Source organism: Pelobates fuscus, chromosome 10 (genome assembly GCF_036172605.1).
Source record: "Pelobates fuscus isolate aPelFus1 chromosome 10, aPelFus1.pri, whole genome shotgun sequence".
Lineage (NCBI taxonomy): Eukaryota > Metazoa > Chordata > Amphibia > Anura > Pelobatidae > Pelobates > Pelobates fuscus.
This window is the reverse complement of record NC_086326.1, coordinates 92876175-92899872: the sequence shown is the minus strand read 5'-3', so window position 1 is coordinate 92899872 and position 23698 is coordinate 92876175. Positions and strand designations below refer to the sequence as shown.

The 23698-nt window shown below is 37.9% G+C and overlaps 1 protein-coding gene across 3 annotated transcripts in view; it reads left to right on the top strand.

Moving 5' to 3' along the window:
- CSGALNACT2 (chondroitin sulfate N-acetylgalactosaminyltransferase 2) overlaps positions 1-22736 on the top strand; it is a 61536-nt gene extending 38800 nt beyond the window's left edge. For all 3 annotated transcript variants that reach the window (XM_063434049.1, XM_063434050.1, XM_063434051.1), the window contains 5 exons: positions 1759-1860; positions 6629-6807; positions 14598-14692; positions 19457-19538; positions 21888-22736. In XM_063434049.1, coding sequence (XP_063290119.1) covers positions 1759-1860; positions 6629-6807; positions 14598-14692; positions 19457-19538; positions 21888-22180 — 751 coding nt within the window. In that variant the 3' untranslated portion in view covers positions 22181-22736. The remainder of the gene's footprint in view (positions 1-1758; positions 1861-6628; positions 6808-14597; positions 14693-19456; positions 19539-21887) is intronic.
- The last annotated feature ends 962 nt before the right edge of the window (positions 22737-23698 follow it).

Sequence of the window (23698 nt, the reverse complement as noted above, 5' to 3'; positions counted from 1 at the left end):
AAACATGGGCAGGCAAATTTTACTCTGGTATATTTGGTGGTGGTCTGTAAATTACAAAATCTGCAAAACATCATCTTTAATTCCATGGGGCAAATTTTAAAACAAAGTTTGCGTTGAGTAGCCCATTTCCACCCTTCCCATTGTCCCATGTAGTAATGACTTGCAGTGTCCATCCTGCCCACAATGAATGCATGGAATGTCTTATGTTTGGCACAGGATGCAGCTGTTTTTACATGTGCTGGTGGCAGAAGGTGGGCCTGCATGTGCTGGTGGCATAGTGTGGATATCTATGTGTCCTTGGCAGATGACATGCTTGGCTTTACAGGAGTTTACCATCTGCAGTCCACGTGTGACAGTGGCAGGGAGCAGACCTGTGTGTGCCAATGGTACCAAGTGAACTAGTATTGACCTGTGCACTGTTTAACAGAAAACTTATATACAGTTTTATGATGATGGTTGATGATTACTGTAGAACAGCAAGCCTTCATGTGCAGATTGTAATGGGATCAATTGCTAGCAATATGCACACATGACATGCTAATCATTGTAAAGTGAGGTAAGTCATGCTTGCTATGGTGCACGTCAAACTCTCAAAACCAGGATAGATCACGGTTTATGCAAGTAATCTTCTATAATTGTTGTCAGTCAATTATTACCTTCAACAGATTTTTTTTTGTGGTTTGTACTTTTTCTCAGGAACTGACAAAGGCATTCATCATTTACAAATCATTATCTCTTGTTTTTTTTATTTTTATTTTTATTAAAATGAAATCTAATTCTGACCACATTGGTTCCCTCTATTCTTACAGCTAGTGTTTGAAAAGCAAATTATCTCAGAATCTTAAATTCTTTATTAGTAAGCATATGCATTCTGAAAGTCAAGACCTAGACTTTTTCCACCCTTCACATTCTCCGAGTTTCAATGCTTTTCTGTCTGAATGGTACATAGCAACTACAATGGGAATGCACACAGATCAAGGATGTTATTTTACTGATCCCTGTACATCAGTCCATGGGCTTTTTTCCAATGTTCTTTATTTTTGCCATCCAGCCATTACTGCTAGTGAGTAGTTGCGATTTACGGACTTCAGTGTTTCACCAGTAGTGACTGAGCTATTGGCTGCTATTTCTTAAAGCCAGTTTCTAAGTGGCAGTTAACAGCTCACATTTTCTATTGTAGCCACTAACCGCTACTTAATGACTTGTCTCCCACCCTGTTGCTACGGTTTACTAACCCACAAAATTAAACGTCCGCCTCATGCAAAGAGGTTAATTGCTAAATTTCTGTACATCCCCCTAGGAAACATGCATTTTAGTAATGGCATTGCATTGAAATCGTACAATATATATCAAAGCATATGAAGCCACATGAAACTGCGATGAAATTAAAGAAAAGATCTGACACATGATATAAATCATAAAGTTATTCTTTGTAGACATAAGTAATTTACACAGGAGAAAGTGAGAGATGCTTGTGATACATAGTGCATAAAAGTGATTTTTCTATCCTGTCTCGTCTCACCACAATCTTAAGATTATATTTACAAAAGAAATGGTAGAAAGGTTCTTCTTCTACATATGGTAGGTACAATGTTTTGGGTTGCAGTGTTGTAAACAAAGCTTGTGTGCCACTATAAATGATCAATAATGCATTAACTGAATACGACATTAAATAAGATTTTTGTAAATGTGAGTTAACATTATTGCATGTAAGCAATACTTTTTTCAAGACCCTAAATTTGCTTTTTTTTTTTCTAGAGATGTGTGTATTGAGCAAGATAAAAGGACTTACCTAACTGTAGTATATTTTGGAGATGACGGCTTGTTAGAGGTCAAAAAGTTACTGAAAACTCTAGAAAGGTAAGCAGTGGGAAAGGTATGGGCTCTTGCATAATCTAAATAAGTTTATTTATGGAAAACGTTTTTAAAACTTGTTAAAGAAACCCAGCAGACACCATCTTCCCACCTCCTCCCCATGTAAGTAGTGAAAGTTTGTGTTGTGGTGTTTTTTTTTGTTTTTTGTTTGATGTCTTACCTGGGGCTTGTTTCTGCTGGGCGATGCTCAGACAGAGAGCTTCTAGCTGTAGCTATAGTGGAGGTGGGGAGTAGTGCTCGACAAACAGACGCTCTAAAATGGATCTAAAACTTGCTGTAGTTGTTACGGTGCTTAGAGTGTTCCTTTAAGCTGTTTAAGAATAAATAAAAAGGGGTAAATCGTATGTTTGCAATAAACCTTGTATTTAATTTACTTTCTACATGAAAGATGCCTAAACAAAAAAAATATTTTTTTTCATTGATTCTTTTATTCTACCACTGCACGTTTTATACTACAGTAGGATCAGCGCTAAAAGATCAACTTTAAATGAGTAGAAAAACAGGCGAGAGTAAGGCTGCAAATAAGTAGAAAAACAGTCTGAGAAAGAAAAACCCCTTTCTGATGAACAATAAACAAAACAATACAAAACACATACAGGTTGTGCTAAATATAAAGTCCAATAAGTCCACAAATACAGGTTGTGCTAAATATAAAGTCCAATAAGTCCACAAATGCTTGGGATTTTCCTTGCTGGTAACTGTCCAGACTTTAGATAATTAGGAGTTTATGTAATAAGAGAATAACTGTTGAAAGTGCAAAGTATATTGTGCTAGATGCAGGACACACAACCAATATATATATATGGTATATCACTCACATTTGAAAGAGCTCTAAACCAGTTCTGAATAAAACCGCATACAGCAGTACAATCCACACTGATGGATATGTAGCTCTAGGGGTCAATCTCTTTGCTCACTGTGATAAATGCAATGGTAAGTAAAAAAATAAAAATAAATTAAGAATAGTGTACTCTCATTTAATACCACCCAAGTGCTAATATCTGAGCAGTGTTACTGCTCTGCTAAATGTGAGTATACTATTCTTATTTGTTTTACTTACCACTGCATTTATCACAATGAGCACTATTGTCTGCCTTTTATATTTTTTATTTATTCATCTGTATGCCGAAAGAATGACCCCTAAATCTACATATCCACCGGTGGGGATTATACCACTGTATGCTGTTTTACTCAGAGTGTTATACCATGTATGTTTCTGCTGTGTGTCCTGTATAAGCCTCATGCCCCTTACCATATTGGTCCGCCGATCTGCCGATAACTAGATCGGTCGGACCGCCGCTCCCACGCCAGGAAGAGATATATTAAGCATCAGGGACGCCGGCTGCATGCGCCCGCCCCTTTTAAGGAGGCGGCGCATGCGTACCAGCGTCATGCGGTCAGAAGAGCTCTAAACAAGAGAGCTCAATGCACACGTAACTTTTGGGGGCATGGTTATGATAAACACGCCCCCTAATCATATAGAAGCCCAGTCTACCCCTAAAACGGTGCCCTGTTGTGCTACCTAGTCTGCTCTATGTCCCTAGTGTCCCCTCAGCGCGTTCCTGTATCCTTTTTGATAGTTCTTTGGTTTGGATACGGCTTGCTCTTGACTATTCTTATTTTGGGTTTCCCTGACTCTGCTACGTTCCTCGCTACTGTGCATTTCTGGCTTCCCTTACCCTTTGCTTGTTTCTGGCATTACTTGTAGTTTCTATTATTATCTGATCATTCTAAGGACCGGTTTAGGGACTTTCTATCTGTCTCTATTGTTCTGGTGGTTTTCACTCTGCGTATTGGGTATTAACGTTACATCCTGCACCTAGCTCTAGATAAGCTGCACTATCATCAATTATTCTCTGTTTTTTTGCATATACCCCTAATTATCTGAAGTCTGGATGATTACCAGAAAGGAAAATCCCAAGCATTTGTAGACTTTTGGACTTTATATTTGGCACAACTTGTATTTGTTTTTTTTTTGTATTCTTTTGTTCACTGTACATTTTAGTAAAATATATTTATAGAGAGAAAGAGGGAGAAAGAGGATTTGCCCCCTTCATAATAGTGACAACATCTCTTTAAATTCATATTTGAATTTAAATATATTTTCTAAATGTTGGAGTAGGTATTCTATTTGATATCTTGTCACAGTCCCTCGGTTTACTGTCAAACCATTTAAGATCCCATCAGTTCCTTTGCATTAACAACGTCAGTTTTCTGGAACCTGGACAATGTTTATTGGTTGAAAATGCTAGGGGGCATGATAGGGGGATCTGAGAGAGAGGGGTACTCGTATTTATTTCTATTAATATACAGTCATGGGTAAAAACAAAGTATACCCTCTTTTTAAATTATGATTTTACATATCAGGACATAAGAATCACCATAACAATGCTTAGCAGGTCTTACAATTGCGTAAATACAACCGTAGATGAACAGTGTCATGATTTATTTAATAAAAGTAAAACCAAAACAGAGAAGACATGCCTGAAACACGAACACCCTTACTGCTTCCATAGGAATTAAAATGCGAAGTAGCAGACGGGCTGAAAATCAAAAGTCATTGATTAATTGATTATCAGCAAAGACACAGTTTAACCCCCTTAAGACCGCAGCCAAATGTACAAGTTGTGATCAAAACTAAACGTACACAAAACCTGGCATTTGCGCTATATGTCTGTCCAACCGTAATTCACCTCTTTCATATTAAATGCACCCCCCTTATTATATATCATTTTATTCTGGGGAAACAGGGCTTTCATTTAACATCAAATATTTAGCTATGGAACATAATTTAATATGAAAAAAAATATAAAAAAAATTGGAGAGAATAAGATTTTTGTAAAAATGTTCTTAGTTCTATGTGACATTTTAACTGTGAATGTCAAAATACTGTTTGCTTTTACTGCAATAAAATACACATATTTGTATTCAGTGATGTCTCACTTAGACAGTGTATGTGTATTTATGTGTATATATATATATATATATATATATATATATACTTAGATCATATATATAATATATATGATCTAAGTATATATTATTTATTTTTACACTGTTTAGCATGTTTTAAAGCAATGCTTTGGATGGCTATGCCGTCCATGTGATCGTGAGGTCCTCGCAAGGACCTTGCGATCACATGGCCCAGGGGGGCCGAAGAGGATGGAGGGGGACTCCCTGGGCTCCCAGGTAAATCCCCATACCGCGATCGCCGGCGACCGGGTAAGTACATAAAAAATAGCAAATTGGATTTTGGGAGGTGCAACAGAAAATAAATAATAAACAGATTATACTTATATTCAGTGAATCCTGTTTTTGACCTGAAATTCAAGAAAAAAGCATAGTATAATACTGTTACATTTAATAAGCAGAGTGAAAACAAAGGTAATGGGTCACTCACAATCTGGAGAGCCTTAGGAAGCAGGCTCTGACTGTAAAGGCTTGTGAATAATGAGCTTATTCAAGCTATCTCCACTGGTTCTTGGTGATAAGGCACTTTCTCTCCCCACAAAGGACAACAGCAGAATAAAGTAAAGTAAAAAAGGTTTTACTGGTTAAAAATCAATAAGAGCAAAGGCACAACGCGTTTCGACCGTGACAGGTCTTCCTCAGGTGCATAAGTACATAAGTTCGCAGGGCGTTCTATGCCGCCCTGCAGCGTTTAGAGCCATCAAAATAGGGATGGCATAGAACGCCCTGCAGTCTTAAGGGTTAAGCAGTTTGTTGGTCAGGAGAATTCAGGTGTGTGCGAACACAATGCCAAGGATGAAATACCTCCGCAACATTTGCCAATCTTGCTGTTAGTGGAAGTCCAAGCAAATTCACTTCAAGGTCAGACCATGCAAAGCTCTGTGAAATTGCAAATAACCATATGTTACATCTCAGACTCTAAAAGCCTCAATAGTTCATGACAGAACAATTAGAAAATGAGTGAAGAAGTATGGTTTGTTTGGAAGGATTGCCAGGAGAAAGCCCCTTGTCTTTAAAAAGAACATGGCAGCACAGTTTAGGTTTGCAAAGTTGCATCTGAGCAAACTACAAGATTGCTGGAACAATGTCCTATGGACAGACTAGGCCAAAGTGGTGATGTTTGGCCATAATGCACAGCGTCACGTTTGGCACAAACACCTCGTACCGACTGTCAAGTACAGTTGTGGAGGGATGATGATGATTTGGGCTTGTTTTGTAACCACATGACCTGGGAACCTAGCAATCATTGAGTCGACCATGAACTCTGTATACCTAAGTATACCTAGTGTCAAATGTGATGCCATCTGTCTGACATCTGTCATTGGGTCATGAGAAAATCTACAACAGAATGGCCGAAAAAGAAAAGAATCAAGGTGTTACAATGACCTAGTCAAAGTCCAGACCTCAACCCAAATTGAAATATGTGGCGGGACCTTAAGAGAGTTGTGCATAAACCAATGCCAATGAACTGAAACAACGTCGTAAAGAAGAGTGGACCAAAATGTGTTCATCTGATGTTGTATTTACCTAATTTTAAGACCTGGTAAGGAACAGATGATTGTTAGATTTCAAGAGGGTGTACTTTCTCTTTCCCATAACAATCCCCCCCGATACAATCATTACCACAAACAAGCCTTTATTTAACTCTATATTGGAGTGAAATAATAGCAGAGGAGGATTGTTCTAATTTTCACAATCTTGTTGTGTCTTTGTAATTGCTCGTCTTGTGTAATGCTGTGGTTGAACTTCATATTTTTTTAAATTCATTTTCTTGTTATATCAGTGAAACAGGCTTCCGTAACTACACATTGATACCATTGAAGGAAGAATTCAATCGAGGAAGGGGTTTAGAGGTTGGAGCTCACACCTGGAACAAAGGAGATGTTCTACTATTCTTTTGTGATGTTGATATATATTTCACAGCTGGATTTCTTGACACTTGCAGACTAAATGCAAGGCCTGGTGAGTGCAACTTTTTTTTGGTAATATACACACCTGTAAATTATCATTTATGATGGATTGTCAGGCCATGGCGTGGAGATGATTTTCTTCTGTTCTACTTTAATTTTATTATACTTACATTTTCTTACTAAACTCACTGACAGCTTTGTTATGGCGTTGTCTACCAGCTTGTTTGATTCTTTATGTACTGACACATTATGATCTGTAAGTCGCAGTCCAACATACACTGGTTACTTGGTCAACAAACGATTAAAATGTCTAGGGAAATAAGTAGTGTCTGGTATTATGGGTGTGGGCAGTGGCGGAACTAATGTAGAGAAGGCCCTGGTGCCAGAAAGTCTCCCCCTCCCCCCCTCCCCCCCGCGCCTACCCCAGTGCAAGAGTGACCAAAAGGTAGATCCCCATCTGTTGTACAATTTAACATTTCTGTTAGAGTCAAGGAGTTTGTTTGCATGTTTTGTTGGTGTTTGATTGCTTGGATGTATGCACATCCATACATACTTACACAGCTTTACACACATATTAACACACAGATACACCTATATAAACACACTGTCATATACAAATTCACTGACACATGCACACACCGTGACACACTGACTTATACACACAGATGCACATCATGACACACAGATACACACTCTGACAGTGAGATGCACACCTTGACGTGTATACACACACGCACACTGACAGATGCACATCCTGACACACAGATGCGCACGCAAATCCACACCCTGGCACACAACACACACATGCACACACTGACCTATATACTTACACAGATATACATACACAATAACGCACAGATACATACACACTGACCCATACAAACACAGGCACAGAGATACACACACACTGACATAGACACACTTTGAGACACAGACACACTTTGAGACACAGACACACTTTGAGACACAGACACACTTTGAGACACAGACACACATTGTGACACAGACACACAGTTTGACATAAACACATAAATGTCAATGTTAATATTTTCAGCCACCCTCCTCTTAACATACCTTTCTTTTCCAGGAGGGCTTGCTTGCTGCTGCTGGCTGAGGAGAGATAGTGTAGTGGTCTACTGCATCTCTTTTCTCTCCCCCTCATGCTACCTGTGTGAGCCGCCGCTGCTTGCTATGTAGCTGGGAGAAAGTAATCAACTGATATATTAGCAGATATTGCAGGGGCCCGATCAGACTTTTAAAGGGCCGCTACACCCTACCGGGCTTCTGTTCAGTAAAAGAACAATACCCATCGGGTGGCCCTAAGTCCCTGGGCCACACACTGGGCCCTCCTTAGCATATGGTCCCCGCTGCAACGGTAGTAGATTTGCCACAGTGTGTGGGGTATAACTGGTGTTTTATCAATAGGACTATCAGGTATTGAGGTGGAGTGTTGGCTGGGAATGGCACATGTGTCGTGGAACAGTGGCTAATATGGGAAGAGCAAATTCTAGAGAAAAAGAGCAATGGCTGATATGTTCTTGGATAATGACTGGTTTGCAAATATACAGAGGAAGTATTGACTGAAGATGATGGCGTAGTGTTTGGTGTGCTAATAGAGGAACAGTCAGAGGAAGATAAAATGACCTTGGGCCCAAGGGGGCACCGGAAATAACAAATTTACTTTGCTGCATTCGCTACTCTTTTTGAAGAATGAAGTGCGGGCCCAAAACTGGTAAGCTACTTGGTACCCTGTGGGTTCTTAATTCTTCTCTAGGAGAAGTCGATGAAAGCATTTGAAAGTGAAGAGATTGGTGTAGTATTGGTTCACTTTGAAATTAAGAAAGGAATAGAGAATATAGGAAACAATACGCGCATGTGCATTTGCGTGTGTGTGCATGTGTATATGTATATGTACATATACACACACACATACATATATATATATATTAAATTATTTTATTTTTTTGCTGGGGAGGGCTTCTAGAATTTGTGCTAGCAGTAAACACTATGCCTAGTATGTGTGTGTGTGTGTATATGTATATGTGTGTATGTGTGTGTGTGAATATATATATATATATATATATAGTCCGCACTCTCTGTCTTGTTAAAATGTAACTGTTATTTGTTTACATAAAAAAAGATGCAGAAAATGTTGTCAACGTTTCAGTCCCGGTTCGGGACTTTCCTCAGGACAACATTTTGACAACATTTTCTGCATCTTTTTTATGTGAACAAATAAACGTTACATTTTAACGAGACCGAGAATGCGGACCATCTACTTTATCTCTACATGTCTGTATGACCAAGGCCCAGCACCCAGTAATTTTCTGCCTGATTTTCCATTCAGCCTGAGTGCAAGGAGACTATGGATTAATATATATATATATATGTAAATGTGTATGTGATTGTGTGTGTGTGTGTGTATATATATATATATATATATATATATATGTGTGTGTGTGTATAATGTATATTTTGTTTGTTGCAGGGGAGGACTTTTAGAATTTGTTCTAGCAGTAAACACTATGCCTAATCTTTGCATCACTGTCATGAAGGATGGAATGATTAGATTCCATTTAAAACAAAGATTCCCTCTCTTAATGATAGTATGATGCCAGAAACTGGCGTCTCTTGACCATTCCTTCTGACAAAGGATACTCCAAGCTACTCTAAAAATTGCCCCTTGTTTTATGAACCATTAGAATACGGTAACTGTCGGATATCCCTACAGTTTTCGAACCTCAATCACCTGCTCACATCCAATTTCATTCACCAATTGAAACTTTTCTAATTTACGTGTGTTTGCACTCCCTTCCCCATCTCATTCAGCCCCTTCTCTTTCTTGCCTACACTCCAGGTCTTTCCTTGTGCTTGTTTTTTATTTTTATTTTTTATTTTCTTATTACTTACTGTTTATACACACACACACACACTTTTCATTATCTTTCCTTTTATACACAATATATTTAGAATGTACGGAATGTGTCATTCCTTGTGTTACAATGTTTGCCATTGCTCTAATTGTCAATGTTTTGTGTCATTTTGTGTATCAATGCAGTCAAATGTTGCGGGTGGAAAAAAATTGGAAATATATCTGCATCTTGCTTTTAGTGTTTCAGCCAGAAATCCTGTAAGGAGAACAGACTGAAAACTTTCCGACTATATTTGTTCATCAGAACATTTTAAAGAAACTTTAAATCAATGGTTTTGCCCTTTGATGTCGGAGTATTACTTTTCATATAACTGAAATTATTATTTGCAATGAATGGTGTGCCAGTTTCCTGGAGACTGAAGCTAGACTCGGCTGAGCTGGTCGCATGCATCTTATTGGTGGATTTGTAGATGAGGTGACTGTGCTCGCACAGCAGGGGAAGGGAGTGGCTGTATTTGGCACCATGTGGAGGAGAGTTACAAATAGCATCCAGTAGAATAGTGAGGGCAGTATACTAGCTGGTCTCCAATCCTTGTGTAAACCAGTGATCTCACTAGGTTGGACATACAGTAGGTAGCTCAGTGGGGATTTCATGTTTAGTCAACTAGGTTTCCATAGTTGGTTATATCCGTGTAATAAAGCTAAGCATTTGTAAAAGGTGTGATTGTGTGCAGCCACCAACACCAAGCACATAACCACTGTAGCTTTTGATGGTGGATGGAGTGCAAAGAGTCTATGTCGCAATCCCTATCTTTTTTTTTTTTGCCAACAGTTTAAGAAAGAAAGAAACAGGATTATTTGGCACCCAAAGTCACTCACCCTCTTTTCACCTTTCTCGTTATGTGTCTAAAATGTATGTGTGAGTAGATGAATCTTCACTCGGTTTCTGTTAACTATTTAAATGATGGTGAATTGGTCAATTCTGTGGTAACAAAAGAGTTAACTAAAAGATGGTCTCAGATAGCCCATCTGATTGGCGCAACGCTGCATTTTGCCCTGATGCTCGCTAGCCTCCCAATGCTTTTCTATGGGTAATCTCAATAAGCAGGCAGGTCTTCCCCTAAGAGACTGGCGTTGTGAGCAAGAAAAGGTAAGTACATACTACTTTTACTCCCTGCAGGTGGGGGCCTGGAGCCGAAACAGCCAACAGGGCACTATATTGTTAGGAATACACATTTGTATACCTAGCTCTATAGTGTTCCTTTAACATCCAATATTTCACAAATACGGATGGAGTTTTTGCCCTTGAGGTTTAGACGGAATGTTTCAATCTCTTGTAAAAGCAAGGTTAAGCTCCTAAAAGTATTTACATTTCCTCAACATTATCTTTTCTCTGATATGAGATATAATAGTGGCTGAGATTTAAAGCCAATTTGCAGCTTTGGTTTATGGTTATCTAAAATTTGTTCTTTTGAAACAGATTGTTGAGTAAGGTCCAGTCCGTTTTTTTTTTTTTTGAGGACTTGCCCAATTTAGCTTGTCGCATCCTTAATGCTGAGGGATTAATCCCTAGATTGAAGGTTAATTGAGTTTGAGCTTAATACACACCTTAATTTTTTCTTTACATGCCTTGCAGGACATTGAAAAACACTGGTTTCAGTGTGCTGTGTGTGTTTCGGTGTCCTGTGTGTGTGTGTGTTTTACACAGAGAGGAAACTGACACATACTATCACTGTCAGACACATACATTCCCTCACACTCTTAAATTATTATTCATGTATTATTTTATTTAATCCACCCAGCCTTCCTACCTTTGGGACAGCTGGAGTGGATCCTTTCCCTGGGATCTAGTGATGCCATCTGCCATCTTTGTGGTCTTATGCTTTGCTCCCTTGTGCCTGCCTTCATTTCCTCCGGACACTAACACATTCAGGCAGAGTAGGCACCTGTCTTCCAGCTAATAAGGTGCCTATTCTGGCTTAATGTACAGACGGCCACCTCCTGGGGAGCTCTAAGATGGCTAGCTTTTGAAATAACTCCTGCTTGTGGTGCACATATCCTCTGGGGTAAGTTTACCACAGATTGAGATCCTGTATGCAAAGGTACCAATATAGAAGGTATACTGTCACACCCACCCTTTAAATTGGAAGTGTGTGTGTGTAATTATATTTACAGTTACAATCAAAATTATTCAATATCCATTGAAAAACAGGTTTATTGTCAAAATTTACAGACTTTCAGCTGTTTGCAATGAACAAATCAAACAAAATAGCTCAATACAACAATTGCTTCAAGTGGTGTCCCCGAATTCAACTGACAATGCAACTTGTGACTTCTTCACCCCCTGAATAGAATCCCTGACAAAATACAAATATGCAAAATAGGTGTTGTCTCAAGCACACCTGATACACCTAATCAAAGGCTTCATTAGTGGGGCCAGGTGTGCTTGTGCTGGAACACTTGAAATAACTGAACTGGCTATGGTAGGGGTACCCAAAATGTAGATCCCCAGATGTTTTAAAACTACAGCTTCTATGAAACTTTGTCATTGTAATGATACAAAGCATCATGGGGGTTGTAGTTCAATAACATCTTTGGATCTTCCATTTGGGCATTCCTAGGCTAGAGGTTTCTTGTCACGTATATGTCAGAAGAATGGTCTATAACACAGGTGGGCAATCTGCGGCCCTCCAGATGTTTTGGACTACATCTCCCTAAATGCTCTTAGGGCCATAATGCTAGCAAAGCATCAAGGGAGATGTAGTCCAAAACATCTGGAGGGCCGCCGATTGCCCACCCTTGGTCTATAAAGTTAACCCCTTAAGACCGGACGTCCTTTTTAAAGCGGCTCTAAACGCCGCCGGGCGTAATTGTACGCCCTCCAGTTTTTTTTCACTTACCCGGTCACCGGCGATCCCACGCCGGCAATCGCGGTTGGGGGGACTCCCAGGGAGCCCCCCGCGGCACCTCCGTCCTCTTCAGCCCCCCGGGCCATGTGAGAGTGAGGTCCTTGCGAGGACCTCACAATCACATGGCCGGGATAGCTGGATAGCTGGCTGCAGCAATGCCAGCAGGGGGACTAACTGTAATGACAGTCCCCCTGCTGGCTAAATTCAAATAAACAACAGTTAAAATAAGTGTAAAAATAAATAAATATATACTTAGATCTTATATATATGATCTAAGTATATATATATACATACACACACACACATACACTGTCTAGGTGTATTTTAATATTAATATATATATATAATTATATATATATATTAATATCAAATTACACGTAGACTGATACTGATTAAATATATATATATAATTATTGTTATATATATATATTTATATATAATATGTAAATACATTAAAAAAAAATAAAATAAATAATTAAATAAAATGTAAAAAAATATATAGATATGTTTTATTTCGTTCTAACTGTATTGTGATATTAATATATATATATTTATATCAAAATACACATAGAACGAAATAATATATATATCTATATACATAAATATATACGTATATATCACTATATATATATATATACCTATATATAAATAAAAATATAACAAAAAAATCATATATATATATATATATATATGTATATATACACATATGTGTGTGTGTATATATATATATTAATTCTACACAAATATTTATGTAATATTTTTACATAATTAGGTATCCTAATTAATTACAATTAGCGGGACCTGCCTGACAACCCATGCTGAAAGTATAGGGAATTTAATTTGCTAGCACTATATTTAACCCTATAACTTTCCAAGACACCATAAAACCTGTACATGGGGGGTACTGTTTTACTCGGGAGACTTCGCTGAACACAAATATTAGTGTTTCAAAACAGTAAAATGTATTACAACGATGATATCGCCAGTAAAATTGAAGTTTTTGCATTTTTCACGCACAAACAGCACTTACACGGACAATATTATTGCTGCAATACTTTTTACTGTTTTGAAACACAAATATTTGTGTTTAGCGAAGTCTCCCGAGTACAACAGTACCCCTCATGTACAGGTTTTATGGTGTTTTCAAAAATTACAGCGTCAAATATAAGGCTTGTGTTTCATTTTTTTCACATTAAAATTCGCCAGATTGCTTACGTTGCCTTTATGACCCTATGGTAGCCCAAGAATGAAAATTACCCCTATGATGGCATACGATTTGCAATCGTATGCAAACCAAAGTTATTGCAAATGGGGTATGTCCAGTCTTTTTTAGTAGCCACTTAGTCACAAACACTGGCCAAAATTGGCGTTTTTTGCATTTTTCACACACAAACAAATACTAACGCTAACTTTGGCCAGTGTTTGTGACCAAATGGCTACTAAAAAAGACTGGACATTCCCCATTTGCAATGCCTTGGGTTGTCTACTATTGCAAATGGTATGCCATTATGGGTGTAAATTTAATTCCTGGGCTACTATACAGTCTCAAAGGCAACGTAACCAATCTGGCGAATTTCAATTTCAAATGTAACATGCTATATTTGACCCTGTAACTTTCAAAAACACCATAAAACCTCTACATAGGGGGTACTGTTTTACACGTGAGACTTTGCTGAATACAAATATGTGTATTTTATTGCAGTAAATGCAAACAGTATTATGACATTGACAGTTAAAATGTCATGTAGAACTAAAAAAATAAAATAAATTCTTATTTTCTCCCATTTGTTTCATATTAAATTATGTTTCATAGCTAAATATTTGATATTAAATGAAAGCCCTGTTTCCCCTGAATAAAATGATATATAATAAGGGGGGGTGCATTTTATATGAAAGAGGTGAATTACGGTTGGACAGACATATAGCGCAAATGCCAGGTTTTGTTTACATTTTGTTTCGTTCACAACGTGTACATTTGGCTCCGTCCTTAAGGGGTTAAGAGAAGAGATCATTATATATATATTGTTTTTCTCACACAAATTTTACTTGCTTGTATTGTAGGTAAGAAAGTATTCTATCCTGTGGTGTTTAGTCTGTACAATCCTGCAATTGTGTATGCCAATCAAGAGGTAACTCCACCGGTGGAGCAGCAACTAGTAAGTGTAACAAGATATCCTGACCTTTACATACATATATTTTCCTGAAAAGACCATTATTTTAAACACAAAAATTGTCACATTTTTGAGAGCGTTCAAAAATCTGATTAAATGTATTAAAATGTTTCAGAGGTAGTATGAACACTTCCAGCTTTCTTCTGTGTAATATTTCAACAGACTTCAACAATTATGTCTGTAACGGAGCTCCCTGTACCCATGGTTGGGTTCCACCGCCAAGGACTGCTTCCTAGCTGGAACAGGGGACAAACCTCAGCACTCTTGCCCTAAGTCGCCGTGACTTGACTGGGGTCCTTGAACCGCTCCCTCCTGGAGCCGAATGGGGAATTATCTCTAGACACCATTAGGCACTGGACGACACTCAGTCCTGTGAGCACTAGTCCTTACAAGGACTTTCTCCGTTGAATCCCCTGCAAGCTGGAACAGCAGACACAGGGGTTAAATCTTCCTTACCTCCAGTAACAGGACGACACACAATTTTGGAGTGTGAGCTGGAATGTAACACATTCCATGTAACACATATATCCAAAAATCACCCAGATCAGTTTAGGGGTTCAGGAATTCTATGGAAGTAATTTATTTGACCGACCGCAGGCATGGTCCCATGCCCAAAACAGTTCCAGAGAATCTGGGCTTGCAGGCGGTCTAGTTCGGTAGTTTGAAAAAGAACAAACTACCGAACAGAGTCAATAGTCTTACCCTGAAGCTTGTTCCTCTTCATCCAGACGAATGATCTCACTGAACAGTGCCCTTCTATGTTGAATAGAAACAAACGCAGGCGATGATGAAAGTTCTGCCTTGTTCGGGTGTTTCAGTATCCGATGTTGGTTCCATGAGATTCATGCCCAAACACCACTGCCTGCGTTCATTCAAACACGATGGCCGTCACCTCGTGGTGGTCTATAGGAATTGCAGCCACCCAGACGAACAATTAGAACACTGCAGTGAGAAACGTTCCAAGTTGTTAATAGGTGTTAACAAGCTCCAGGGTGGTTTCTGGTTCATGCAGCTGTTCGTTATTTGAAGTGCCGCTTCGAAAGTTCGAAGTGTGGCCATACAAGTCTAGAAAAAGGCCCAGACAGTGGTTTTAATAAGGGTTTAACACAGGGGCCATAGTCACAGGGCAGGATGCTGGCAAACAGGCCCCTCCAAGAACACGTGGCAAACTCCCTTGGACAGGGGAGTTTGTCACAATGTCCTTCTAAGCAAGAAACCTGTGTGAACATCATGTGTGCATTCTGCTTGGTTTACTAGGTTAAGGTTTTAGAGCGGGATGATACATTTTGCTTCCACTTAAATATAAAATGAACTGGAAAAACATTTAAAAAAAAAAAAATTGTCAGTTATTTTCAAAGCTGCATGATTATTTTTCTACAAAATCACCACACACTTCAATATACTTCCACCAATGCTGCACTAATCATTTAGATCCGTTCTTAAAAAAAAAAAAAAAAAAAAATGTCCTCACTGACGACCTCCTCTTCATGACAGCTAAAGCGCTGACCCTTCAAGTGTTTGTTTTAGGAACAGGTGGAACAGAAGCCATGTGTGGGCTTTACAATGGATGTGACCGCACTGAAAACTCAAGGCGTTGAATAGCATCTCTTGTATCTGCACTTGTGTGAGGCTTGACGTTAGAAGTTGAAGACTGTTTTTTTCTGAATTCTAAACGTGGTGTTCTTGCAGACTTTCTTGAAAAAGGAACAATAATAAACTCTGAATATTACATTGAAACTCTTACTGCATTAAAAAGAAGAATAAATGATGTTGATATATATATATATATATTTATATATAAATATTTCATTAAAAAAAAAATATTGGGCAGACTAGATGGGCCAAATGGTTCTTATCCGCCGTCACATTCTATGTTTCTATCTTTTCACGTTAATTTTCTATTTAAGCGGAGGCAGAACCTTTCAGCCGCCCTCGCAATAATTGTATAAGAGAGTACCAAGCCATAGAATACTTTCCGATTTGCAAAACAAAAGTATGGAATGTGCTATATGTAAATTAACATAAAGGAAAAACAATGACAGAAATGTCACAAAAGTAATAAATCATGGAAAACACCATCAAAATTCATGCCAGACCCCTCCCAAAAAACCCATATTATTTGTCAACTTTGATCATTTGCCCAACTATCTTGTTGCACAGTACAGCCGAACAGGAAGTGGGTAACTGAAACAGGAAGTTGTGATCATCAAGGGAAAGGAGTGAGATAAATCCTTATTTTGTGTATCAGAGCCATGGGAGCTTTTTCCCAAATTCAATGCACTTAAAAGCCGCTCTCTATACACTATCCTTTGCAGTAAGACAAAACTCTGTGCTTAGAGCAACGCTTTTATTTGGCCTTCAGTTTTATATTTCTTGCCATAATGCTAATTACTTATCAGATACGCATATACTTCTTCAACACATATAGGATCATTTACTAAGCTCCAAGTCTGAAGACATATTTGTGTGTTGGTAAAATGAAATATCCTATTTAGGGAATTCATTTTTTTTGAGGCCAGGTCGATACTACTGCTAGTTCAGTTGTTGCATTCTAGTGTAGTTGTGGCTAGATGCAGCCTACTAGAACTGCTGTGAGTGAGTGCCACCTGGTGGACGCAACCCGTATTGCTCTTAACCGGATTTTTCACTTGGATGAAGCCTATATAAACATGAACTTTACGCATTTCACTGTCATTTCGTTGTTTTATCTTGCTTAAAAATGTTAGAATATATTTGTAGACTTATTTTTGTGTTTTGCTAAATTTACACTAATCAGTGTTTTGATTAAAGTTGTCAAGCCAATATTGACGGTGGCTGGTATCTTTCTGCTCGCTGTATAGTGGACATGCCACCACTCATGGCATGGCGAGTATAAGCATCAGGGAGGTAATAAACTTCCTTTGTATCAATATGGACCCCACAGGCTTTTTTAACTATTTCCCCACTGACTATTAGTAACAAACCATTTATTGATGGCTTTTATCCGTCAATATTTTGAATGCCATTTATCGAGGATTATGTCCTTAATACATGGAATTAAATCACTGAAATCAATCTTATCTATGTTGATCATATTTATCGGATTAGATATACAATACTATGTTTATTGACAAACGTAAAGCCTGTACCCTTGTGATATAAATCAGTCCAACCGATAAAAGGCTTATTGGTAGCTGATAAACTGTTGATGAAATGTGTATATATAAAAATGTAATCAAGGCCATAGTCAGACCTGTCTTCAGGTGCAGGATTCTCTATTGCTTACAATGATCATTATAGCGATTATTCCTTTTATGGCTCGGTCTTCCAATTTTGGAATCTATGCATAGACTCTGCATCCAATCAGGGCGTAAAAACCTGAGGGCAGAGTATAGAATATTTCATACAGTGCTAACTTCAACATCTGAGGGAAGGGGTTTAGGACTTAAAGGAAGGCAGACAATGTAATAGAGCAGCAGGAAATGCTAGCAGAATGCTGGGTTGTATAGGGAGAGGTATTAGCAGTAGAAAGAGGGAAGTGCTCATACCATTGTACAGAACACTGGTGAGACCTCACTTGGAGTACTGTACACAGTACTGGAGACCGTATCTTCAGAAGGATATTGATACCTTACAGAGAGTTCAGAGAAGGGCTACTAAACTGGTTCATGGATTGCAAGATAAAACTTACCAGGAAAGGTTAAAGGAACTTAACATGTATAGCTTGGAGGAAAGACGAGATAGGGGGGATATGATAGAAACATTTAAATACATAAAGGGAATCAACACAGTAAAGGAGGAGACTATATTTAAAAGAAGAAAAACTACCACAACAAGAGGTCATAGTCTTAAATTAAAAATAATATCAGGAAGTATTACTTTACTGAGAGGGTAGTGGATGCATAGAATAGCCTTCCAGCTGAAGTGGTAGAGGTTAACACAGTGAGGGAGTTTAAGCATGCGTGGGATAGACATAAGGCTATCCTAACTATAAGATAAGGCCAGGGACTAATGAAAGTAGTTAAAACATTGGGCAGACTAGATGAACCAAATGGTTCTTATCTGCTTTCACATGTTTATGTTTCTATATGTATAAACACAGGGTAGAATCCTAAGCTGAGCTTTGAGCCATTTCTTTATTTAATGAGTTTTCTGGGTAGATGTGCCACATGTGAACACATTCTGTGTGACCAAAGTTTTTTGTTTCTTTTTAAAATGATTATTCACTGAAGTAATATTGTAAAAGTTGCTTAAAGGGATACTATAGATTTTAAAACAACGTTGGCTTAATGAAGCAGTTTTGTTTCTGTCCATGCAGTCCAAACCACACCAGCCCTGACTGTGACTCACACAGCCTGCATGAAAAAAAGGTTTCTTTTTCAAACAAATGTTAACATATTTTAGAAGTTTATATGTCCTGCTCTGTAAATGAAACTTTAATCACATACAGGAGGCTCCTACGGGAGCTAGAATGCTATTAACAGATTAGGAGATAAGCAACTCTAAATTAAACCCAGTGTGCAATGAAAGTTATTTAAACATTAGATCTCTCTTTAAGGAAATGTTTATGAAGACCGTATATACCACATGCAACGACGTGTGACCAGGGCTACAAAAAGTTATTCAACTTCCAAAAAGTTGTTAATTAAGTTGTTTAGGGGCCTAAAGCGTCCCTTTAAATCGGTTGCATGGACTCTTTAGAATAACTCTTGTTCATATATGCATTGCTGTTATTATGTCTGTTAATTGATTTTTTTTTTCATGCTATAGGTTCATAAGAAGGATTCTGGCTTCTGGAGAGACTTTGGCTTTGGGATGACTTGCCAGTATAGGTCAGACTTCCTATCTATAGGTAAGTATCGGTTCCTTTATTCAAAGTCATTCTCTGGGTAGACGTGAACATATCTCAACCAATTGCAAATGTCTGTAAAATTCTTCAAAGCTTACCATCATTTCCGTTTCTGATCAGTCACCATGCTAGCTTTAATTAATGTGTAGCTCCTCCCCACCACACACAAAAAAAAGTAAACGCTCTCTTATGTTAGCGTAAAGTGACGGCTGACTTGTTATGCGACTCACTCTTTTTGATCCAAAGTTTTTGGGGCTTTTTTTTTTTGAACAGTGCATCAGCTGCACAAAAATAACAATATAATTTCCATACCTTGACCTAACAGTGAAAACTAGGTAGAAGCCATATAATAAATATGATACTCCTTACAAAAGAGGTACTTGCTACGTCACTCATTCACTCTCTGACAAAAGGACTCCAGACTCTAAATTCTCATAAATATGCATTCCTAAGAGGAATGTAAAACAACATATTGCCTGTGGTGTGTATGTAGTGCAGAGTGGAATTATTGATGGACTTTGTAGGTTGGTGTTAACAATATAATTCGGATTCTGAACGGGAAAGGAAGCCAATGTAATTACTGACAAAGTGTTATGGTGCGGGAATAGCAGTCATTCAGGAAGATGAGCCTGGCAGCTGCGTTCATTACAGAGTGAAGTAGGGCAATGATGGTATTTGGAAGGCCAATAAGTAGTAAGTTGCAATAGTTAAGTTGGGAAATATTTGCATTAACAAGTGCCTTAGTTGTATCTTGAGTTAGAAAAGGCCAACATTTTAATAGGTGTCTCACTGAAGTGAAGAAGGTTAATGGAAGGGGACTATTTGAGGGGAGAAAAAAGAAGAATTCCTCTTTAGAAACCTGAAAAAACATCCAATTAGAGATCGAAGAGATGCAGTTTGTGATGCTATCCAGGACCTCTGTAGAGAGGTCAGGGTAGAAGAAGTAAACCTCTGTATTTTCCGGATGTAGACGGTATTGAAATCCAAAATAGTTAATAAGTTTACCAAGAGAGACATGGCAGTGTAAATTGAGAATAAAAGAGCACTGATAACAGAGCCTTGGAGAACACCAACCGAGAAAGGCAGTAGGGAGGAGCTGGCACTAGAGAAAGAAAACATTAACAAACATTCAGAAGGTAGAATGAAAACCAGGAAAGATCAGTGTAGCAGATGCCATGGTTGTGGAGAATAAGATAATGGTCAACGGTATCAAAAGCGGAAGAGTGGCCAAAGAGAATTGAGAGCAATTAATGACCTTTAGCTTTGACACAGATATCCTTAGTCACTGTGGCAAAAAGACAGTTTCAGTAGAACGGAGGGAGCAATAGTCAAATTGAAGAGTTCCTATTGAGAAAGTGAGTTGGATAGGTGAATACAAGTGGAGCAGTGATATGGGATGGGAGTTGGAGGGGAAGGTGTGTTAGAGACAGATCTGAGGTTGGAATAGATAAGGTCAAGGGTATTGCCGACCATGGCATTAATTTAATGTTTTTTCATAAACTTATTAAATGATTTAATATATTTGGATACATTTGTAATATTTTGAAAGCATATTTTAACATTTTAATTTTTTTATATATACATTTACATAATTTTGAATATTTATATATATTTTGAAAACAAAATAATTTTCAAACTTTATCCAAGAATATTAAACCGTTTTGAAAGCTTATCCAAAAACATTGTGTTTGTGGGGGAGGTAGTCTTTTGAGTAAGGTCAAAGGAGGAGCTGACAGAAATCAGGAAGTTAATGAGTTTTTAGTTTGGTTAATAGTAATATTAGTCTACTGGGTTAAACCATTAAGCTCTGCTTGGCCCTTCTGCTTCTTCTAAGATTCTTGAAAAAAGAAAGTCTCAGACAGGGGCGTCATGGGCTCAGAGTGTCAGCTGACACTTTAAGCAAATCAGTAGCTACCCATTCATAAAAATGGCTTGAGAAAAATACATGCGTTTCTAAAGTTGTTGTTGTGTGAATGGGGAGCTACTGATTGGCTGATCAGTGGTGTCCCTGTTTAAAGCTTCTTCTTAGTATTTTAGAAAAGCATAAAGATGGGGTAGAGCAAAACGGCGCATGATTCAATAGTTGGAGGTTTAGCTGGTGCAAGGGACCTGCTATGGTGCCCAGAGTGTTTTTTAGCTTCTCCCATTCTAGTTTTATCAACATATAATACAATATCCAAACTACAAAATGCACCAAAAATATTTTAAAGGGCAGGAGGATAAACCTTGTAAATCATATCTATTGCAGTCTACATTTTATAATCATATTTATAATCATGTGGACGTTTACTGATATGGTTTTGATAATATGTTGTGTTGTTCTTCTCTACATTTTTCACTTGTTCTCTACAGGTGGATTTGATCTTGAAGTTAAAGGATGGGGTGGAGAAGATGTTCATTTGTACAGAAAGTATCTCCATGGGGATCTCATTGTAGTGCGTACCCCTGTGCCCGGCTTGTTTCACTTGTGGCACGAGAAGCTGTGTGTGGATGAGTTGACTCCAGAACAGTATCGTATGTGCATCCAATCTAAAGCCATGAATGAGGCTTCCCATCCACACCTGGGCATGTTGGTGTTCAGAGATGAAATTGAAGCTCACCTTCGAAAGCAAGCCTTCAGGATTAATGACAATCCTGATGCCTGAGAGAATACGACAGAGAAACACTTATTTAAGTTAAAAACTGGGCTAGAATGTGTTATTATGCTGCAAAGTCCTACATATATCTCTTGGCTTTTGTGCAGTGACATTAGCTTCTTCCCAGTCATAATAAAGTTTACTCTTGGGTGATCTGCCAGAGTTTACTTAATCTACAGTCTGGAACAAGAAACACACCCGATATAGTAGCTGTAGCGGTATATCATTCAAATAATGTTTTGTAGAGCACTGAATGAGCAACTTATTAAAGCACAGTGTGTGTGCTAAGGTGACCTTTTTATGCTATCCAACAAATTGTGGTTTTTTTATGACATTTCAAAGGAGCTGTCATTTTGATGGTGTATTCCTTGAATAATATTGTATGTATTCTAGAAAATAAGCAGGTACTTCACGATCGTTGTAGTGGAATTTTGACCCCTATGTGCCTTATTATGATGAATTCCTTTGGTCGTGAGAAACGTTTAGAAATCGACTTGAACACAATGGTACATCAGATGCAGAGGATCCTCATAGTAGCCCCAAATTTTATCCTCTAATGGTTCCTAAAAAAGTGTATAGATGAAGGATTTCATATTTTTTTTCTTATTTGAAGGGACATTCCTGGCACTATATTGAACAGCATGCAAAATAGTGAAAAACGACATATATATTCCTTTCACTCTGGTATCACTTTATTTTTCTTTTGTTGAGAAACGGCAACAAAGCACAGTAGCAGTTCTTTATTTGTTGAAGTAGAATCGGATCAGAGTCCAAGATTTCCTACAGGCAGCAAACTTTTCTTAGATTATTTTTATTTTATTTTATATTTTTATGCGTTATCGATTTGAAATAACACCCCTGCATAAAATGTCTCTGCGTCCTTTACAATTTTAAAAAGGTGCTTAATAGGCTTATACCAAATTATTCATTAACTTTGCCAAGTTTTAATTTGGCATTTTATCAACCTCTTTTCTTACATGCCAGATATGAAAAATATTAATGGAAAGGGACTTTGGAATAGCAATTTAATGGTTTGTAAACAATTTTATTCATGATATGTTAATGAAAATTACAATGATGGTGTGTGTATGTATTTATATATATGTATATACTATACATATACACACACTTATGTGTATATTGTGTAGAATTGATGTGCATGTTTACTGCGAAGGGAACTCATTTTATGTCATTTTATAGGCAGAGATTTTGTCTTGCAACTGAACAAGCAAAAATTCTGACTTCTAATTCATGGTTTGACTTAGTAATTTATATAAAGCTTGGAATAATGTCTCTTGAAGGTATACCAGTATTAAACAAATAAGAGTGAATAATGTAATGTAAATGCTCCTAATTACACTGCTCAAACAAGCATTTAATGACCAGCATATGACTTTTGCTATGCGTACCATATCATCAGGATAATAAAGTATCTTTTTGTTACAGTTGTGTTCATTCGGAAATATACAATTAGTTATAATTCGAGGATAATTGTTGACAGTGTTGTGACATCCATTGTCCTGAGCC